At 46.8% G+C, this 6,465-nt stretch overlaps 1 protein-coding gene across 2 annotated transcripts in view; it reads left to right on the top strand.

The window, feature by feature from the left end:
* The window catches only part of LOC116687341 (copine-1), a 29,274-nt gene that overhangs the window by 4,298 nt on the left and 18,511 nt on the right, over positions 1–6,465 (top strand). The window contains exon 2 of one of the 2 annotated variants that reach the window (XM_032512659.1): positions 1,393–5,428. The exons of the other annotated variant lie outside the window; for it this stretch is intronic. Within the exon in view, the coding sequence (XP_032368550.1) occupies positions 1,421–4,108 (2,688 nt within the window). The 5' untranslated portion in view covers positions 1,393–1,420 and the 3' untranslated portion in view covers positions 4,109–5,428. Of the gene's footprint in view, positions 1–1,392; positions 5,429–6,465 lie in introns of those variants that run through there. 2 annotated transcript variants of the gene reach the window in all.

Raw genomic sequence — 6,465 nt, 5'->3', positions numbered from 1 at the left:
AGTAGATGTGACAGAAAGGCATAAAAGTTGTGATCTGCATGTTGAAATCGACCGTAATTCTCCTTTAAGCTAGAATCTACCTTCTACTCCAAGCACTCCTGCAATTAAACTTTATGCCTTCTTTTCTGGCGTTGTCCTTATAAAAAGGATCTGTGGTATCTTGGTCTCTTGGTAAACTGACTGCAAGCCCTCCTGTTTCACTTCTTGCCCGTGTGTCCAACGGCCCCACGGCTCTCCTGAGAATAGGCCCGGCGCGTATCTTTAGCTGAGCGGAGACCAGCTTCACGCATGCTGCTGGGATGTGATGCGGTTGGTGGAATATCAAGTACTGACTTAAATGGCTGCTATTGCTCGCCGGGGCTGCGGCGCCTTCGTAACGCAGCACAGACGCAGCCAGTGGAAAATAGGTCTAAGAGTCAGTTATTACCACTGATTAAGAACAGCAAGTGCTGAAAACACTCACAAATTTTTTAAACAGGAATGTTTGTTTTGCTGACTTTTTACCAGGTTTCAGTGTCCTTTAGAAATGTCTGTTGAAATTATACACACATCTTAATTGCATTAGTAAATTGCATGAAATTTACAAAGGTTTACTGTTGCACAAAATATTTCAGACTAAGCCAAAACTACAAGCAATATCTTTGTACTGCTTAACTGTATAGGTTACTTTAAAGAGCCAAATTGCACAGTTCTCAGTTATGTATAAGAGCCAATACACAGCAACTCAATTGAGATTTAAGGACTTCAGTAATGAATGAAAGTATGAAGTCATCATTAAGAATCAGACTAGGTTTATTTCCAAGCAAAATGTTGCTATGTTGGTTGGTGCATGCATTTCATCATTTGCTTCAAGTTCCAAAAGGGTTGATTTCACCTTTGGAAATGGGGTTTTGGAAACTTTTTAATTAAGGTCTTTCTTGCACATATACAGTACATATGTATTTAATATCATATGTATTGTCTATTTATTCTTTGCCATGGATTTCTATTATAACAAAAAAAATGAACAGTGGCGCTATGTCAATGCTTAAGATGGCTTCTGTTGGGGTTAAAAAAAAAAAAGTCTGACGTGCAGCATGATCTCAAGTTTTTTGATAAACTTAGTAACAGCTGCAGATGTATAGAGACTGTTTCAGTTAAGTTGTTTTGCTGTTTCCTACTATCTACCCCCCAAACCCTTCTGAATACCACTGGTTTCCAAATGTCCGGACCCAAAAATGGGAATGCATAACTTTAAAATGGGTTATTCTGAAGAAAATGAAATGACAGCAGTGTTGATTAGAACTTTATTGGCCTACGGAGTAATATCTGACATTCCCAAGGAAACATCTGTAAACCATTGGTCTCCCTCTTTCTGCTCTTCATCTGATGGTAGTGTTGCTTTCTCCCCAGGTTGTAGGGCTGTTGTTTAGCAGTCAATATGGCGGTAGTCATCAGACTGCAGGGTTTGCCCATAGTGGCCGGAACCATGGACATCAGACACTTCTTCTCTGGGCTAACCATACCTGACGGGGGAGTGCACATCGTGGGGGGTGAGCATGGCGAAGCCTTTATTGTCTTTGCTACTGACGAGGACGCTCGCCTTGGGATGATGCGAACAGGCGGGTCCATTAAAAGCTCCAAAGTGTCCCTGTTGCTTAGCAGCAAGACAGAGATGCAGAACATGATTGAACTCAGCCGCCGCAGGTTTGAGGCTGGGGCGGGCGCTGTGGAGACAGCTGCACCTACAGCAGGAAATCCCAACCGACAAGCAGGCAACGCACCCATACCCTCAGTGCAGCCAGGGGCTGGGGGGAGAAGCAGTAGCCATGGGAACCAAGGTTTCGGTAACACCTCAGCCTCAGTGACGGCAGCAAGCTCATCTCAAGAGCCACCGAGCAACAAGGCAGTGGCCAGTGTGGTGTCCAGCTTCCCCAACAGCTACAGCTCCGCCCCCACAATCACCACAGCTCTGGCATCGCTCAATGCAGGGCCCCCACCCATCCCTCCACTTCCTAGCATGCCTTCCATGCCCACTCTGCCCACTATTCCAGTTCCTCCTCCAGTGTCCTCCCTTCCCCCTGTACCTACTGTCTCTCCCCTTTCCCAAGGTCCTCCTGTGCCTCATATGTCCCATCTCGCCCACATGTCCTCTATGCCTCCCTTCAACCCCTCCCTTCCTCCCCCAGGGGGAATGGGTTCCGGTCTCCCTCTTGGGACCCCCAACCCCATGCTATTCAACCCTCTCTCACCTCTAGCCTCGCTGGGCCTCCAAGCCCATATGAAGGCTGCTGCAGCAGCGGCCGGGGTTGGTGTGGCTCATCCCGATGAGTTGTTTGTCCTTCTGCAGAACCTCCCTTTCTCCTGCTCAGAGATGGATGTCAGGGAGTTTTTCCGGGGTCTGGGGGTGGATGGGGTTCGCCTGCTGAGGGACGGACAGGGTCGGCCAACTGGCAGGGCTATGGTCAAGTTTTACTCCCCCCAGGAAAGCTTTGAAGCTGTAAAGCGGGGAGGTGGCATGATGGGCCAACGGTTCATTGACATCACCCCTGGCTCTGAGCGGCAGTGGGCCAGCCTCAATGATGGCATGATGGGCCATGCTCCTCACAATATCAGCAAATCAAATAACAGCAATGAGTCTCAGGACCAACATCACCGCCGGGGTAATGCTGGGCCAGGAGGCAGGGATCAGCGAGGAAGGTCGCGATCTCCCCACCGGCAGGAGTTCTGTGTCTACCTGAAGGGCCTTCCCTACGAGGCCGACAAGAAACAGATAAAGGAGTTCTTTAACAATTTGGCCATCATGGAGGACAGCATCTACATCGCCTACGGGCCAAATGGGCGAGCCACAGGAGAGGGCTTTCTTGAATTCAAAACAGAACAGGACTACAAGACTGCTCTAGGTGCTCACATGCAGTACATGGGCACTCGCTTCATTCAGGTCCACCCAATAAGCCAGAAGGGAATGCTTGAAAAGATAGATGCCATCCGCAAACGTGAAGCAGTACAGGGTGATGGCAAGAACCAGGATGGCTTGAAGGTTCCCAGGAACTGTGCTCACATCACCAACATCCCATACAATGTCTCCAAGAAGGATGTCCGTGCCTTCCTGGAGGGTGTGGGGCTGTATGAGGACACCTTAAAGGTTCTGACAGATACCCATGGCAACGGTTTAGGGCAAGCTATCTTCCAGCTGCGTACCGAGGAAGACGCCCGCAAAGCTGAAAGACTGCATCGCCAAAAACTCAATGGTCGGGATGCCTTTGTCCACCTGGTGACATTTGAGCAGATGAAGGAAATCGAAAGGAATCCTCCTCCCCAGAACAAGAGGGGCCAACGCAACCAGAACCAGCAGAACCAAAATCAGAACCAGCACCAGCAAGCCCAGCCCAGTTCCCAGCAACCACAGATCAACCCATTTGCAGGGATAAGTGGAGAGGAGTTTAACTTTCTCAGAAACACAATGGGGAACCTCAACAGTGCCCCCTTTGTGACTCAATTCTCGGCTCCAGGGAATGGGCTAGCAGGCCCCCCTCCTCTCCCTCCTCTGGCAGCAGGGCTGGGGGACATTAATCTGGGCATTGCTCCTCCATTAGTGGCTGGTCTTCCTGGAGGCCCAATCATGGAGCCACTAAGTTTTCGACCCGGAGGTGCAGGAGGAGCTCCGTTCAGCCAGGATGCGCTGAGAGGGTTGGTGCCTTTTGACAATCCTAACCGAAAAGGAGGTGGAGGAGGTCAGACCAGAGGGGGAGGGGCAAACAACAATCAAGGGCGTCCAGGGGGCGGGGCTGCTGGTGGACAGCAAGTGTTCGCTCCAGGAGCTGACGGTCTCTGTAACCAACAGGCCCCTGGAGGATCTAACAATCCCAACAATCAACGCAGCGCTGCTGGCCCGACAATTGTAAAGCTTCAGAACATGCCGTTTACTGTAACTGTGGACGAGATCATGGACTTCTTCTATGGCTACCAGGTCCTGCAAGGCTCAGTCTGCCTACAGTTCAGTGAAAAAGGCCTCCCAACCGGCGAGGCCATGGTGGCCTTTCAGAACCACGAGGAGGCCAGTGCCGCTGTTATGGACCTTAATGACCGACCTATTGGAGCTCGCAAGGTCAAGATAAGCCTTGGTTAAAGCCCCACCCAAAAACAGGACTGTATAAAAAACACAATACACCTACCTGATAACCCTTCCAGGTAAAACTAAGCCAACGTAAACCCTGCCTGATTCTGGACACAAACTCAACCACTGACTGCTGACTGTCAGTCATTACCAGACCCAAACAGTGACCCAGAATGCAGAATTTAATGGATTTTTTTTGTTTGCTTGGGATGTAGATGTGTTAGAATTCTGAGTTTTATTTTGTATTTGTTTAAAATCTGTTGAGGTGTTGTCTAATTCCTGGGGCTGCATATTCCATGTTGGCCTGGTCATTACTGAAGCTCCTCCATGTGTATAGATATTAAAAGGTAAGCCGCCCCCCCCCCCGCAGTCTGTCCAGCAGGAAGACTGTTCTTTCCTGCAGCTTCTCCACCAACTCTGGTGGCACAAACTGATCATGTTGATGTGGGCAGGATTTTTGTTCCCTCCTACCCTGTTTCCAATGCAAGCTTTTTGTCAAATCATGTCCAGAGTTGACACACTGAACATAGTCACATGTTTTGTTGCATTGGCAACGTCATGATAATGAGTTTGACAAACTATGTTGCTATATGCGCTTAAATATGGTGTGCTGCTGTGGTTAAAATTGTACATGCTCTGTTGCTATGGTAATATCTTAATAAGCTCTGTTGCTGTTGTAAAATGATGATGAAAAGCCACAGTATGTTGCTTTGATAAAATGTTTATGCTCTCTTGCTACGGTAACATCTTCACATGCTCTGTTGCTATGGTAAAACATGCAGTAGATGAAAAGCTTTTCTACCACAGTGAAGTGTTGGATATCTGTTGCTATGATAATGTCTTCACATTCTCTGTTGCTATGGTAAAATTATGATTAAAAAGCTATGTTGCCATGATCAAATGTTTTATGCTCTCCTGCTACGGTGAAATGTCGACACAATTCTGAGTTGCGACACTGCTCTGTTGCTATGTAGAGAATGTGGGGTGGACAGATTGTTTTTATTTTGTAAATAAGTACTTTTGGCCATTGAATCTTTTTGCTCTGTCACATGTTTCTGATGTTGCTGTGTTTGAACAACGCCGCCCCCAGCCCCCCCCACCCCCTTCTGCAGCACATGCCCAATAGGTGTTTGGACTATGGAGCTCTGAGATGAAGTCTGTAGCGTTTTTAGTTGGCTAGCTTTTTGTTGTATGTACATTTTGATAATGTTTTTGGATGTTTTCACCTTGAAGCTCGTTTTTGTTTCTACTGTCAGTGTGAACAAATGACCATACATGATGTGGAGTCTCTTCTGCTCTGGCTAATAAAAGGACGTTCCTGATGGTCACCTGCGATCAGCTCTGTCTGTCTTCTCTTCACTGTCTGATGATGGAAACGGATCTGGTGAATGGGTTCATTTGAGTTCATGACTTCAATCTTCATGTAGTAAAAGTTGAATGGAAGTGAGGGTTGGTTTTGTGTGGAATACAGATGAACTTCTCGTTGACATCTTTAATGCAGTATAAGGTACTTAAAATGATCAATATCCAGCATGCTCTAGGTGGTTCATGCAACAGCTGAGAGCTGCTACCTTGCTAATACGTAGTGATAGACCAGTTAAACAGGCCGTTAATCAGCCGAGGCCTGCACTCTGTTAGTTATTCTGAGGTTAGGAAGTAATGATTAAGTTTATGCATACAGTTTGTCATGATCTCAGAATATCAGTTTTAATGTCCTCAATGTTCTGTCCCAGTAGGACACATCAGTCTTTCCTCTTCCTTGGCAACTGAACAAAGAGAACAAAGCAAAAACACAACAGTTAATGTAATTTAAAGCTTTAAACCATGCGTAGTAGATTTTAAAATAACCATTCCCAAAATAGGTTAATATGTAATAGTTTACCCCACAACAATATGAATGTTATTATATTGTCCTAACTTTCCTAGGGTCTTGATCAAATCATGATTAGGAGAGCAAAGCACAAGCAGGAAGCATCAGTTGAAAGTTTTGTCTAAAGAGAGAGATCATCTGCTAGTTTTAGGAAGTGGTTAACTTTGTGTGTGTGTGTTTGTGTGTGTGCGTGCGTGCGCGCGTGGGTGTGTGAGTGAATACAGATTTTAATAAAGTGAACTGAAACCCTGTTTATAGAAACTTTTTTGGTAAAGGTGATTGTGTTGTGGACCTGGTGTGTGGAAAAAGGGAAGCAATGCATTGGAATAAAACAAATCCTGATGACACGTGGTTTCTGCAAGGGTGAGTCTGTGGGTGGGTGTGGGACAGATGTACTGACACTGACCAGAATTCACCTGCTGAGGTCACCCCCCCTCCCCCTTCTGACCGATCAATAGACAAACAGAAGGCAGGACTTGCAGGTGAGTGACAGCTACCA

The sequence above is a fragment of the Etheostoma spectabile genome, chromosome 4 (genome assembly GCF_008692095.1).
Source record: "Etheostoma spectabile isolate EspeVRDwgs_2016 chromosome 4, UIUC_Espe_1.0, whole genome shotgun sequence".
Lineage (NCBI taxonomy): Eukaryota > Metazoa > Chordata > Actinopteri > Perciformes > Percidae > Etheostoma > Etheostoma spectabile.
This window is presented reverse-complemented; position numbering and strand designations above follow the sequence as displayed.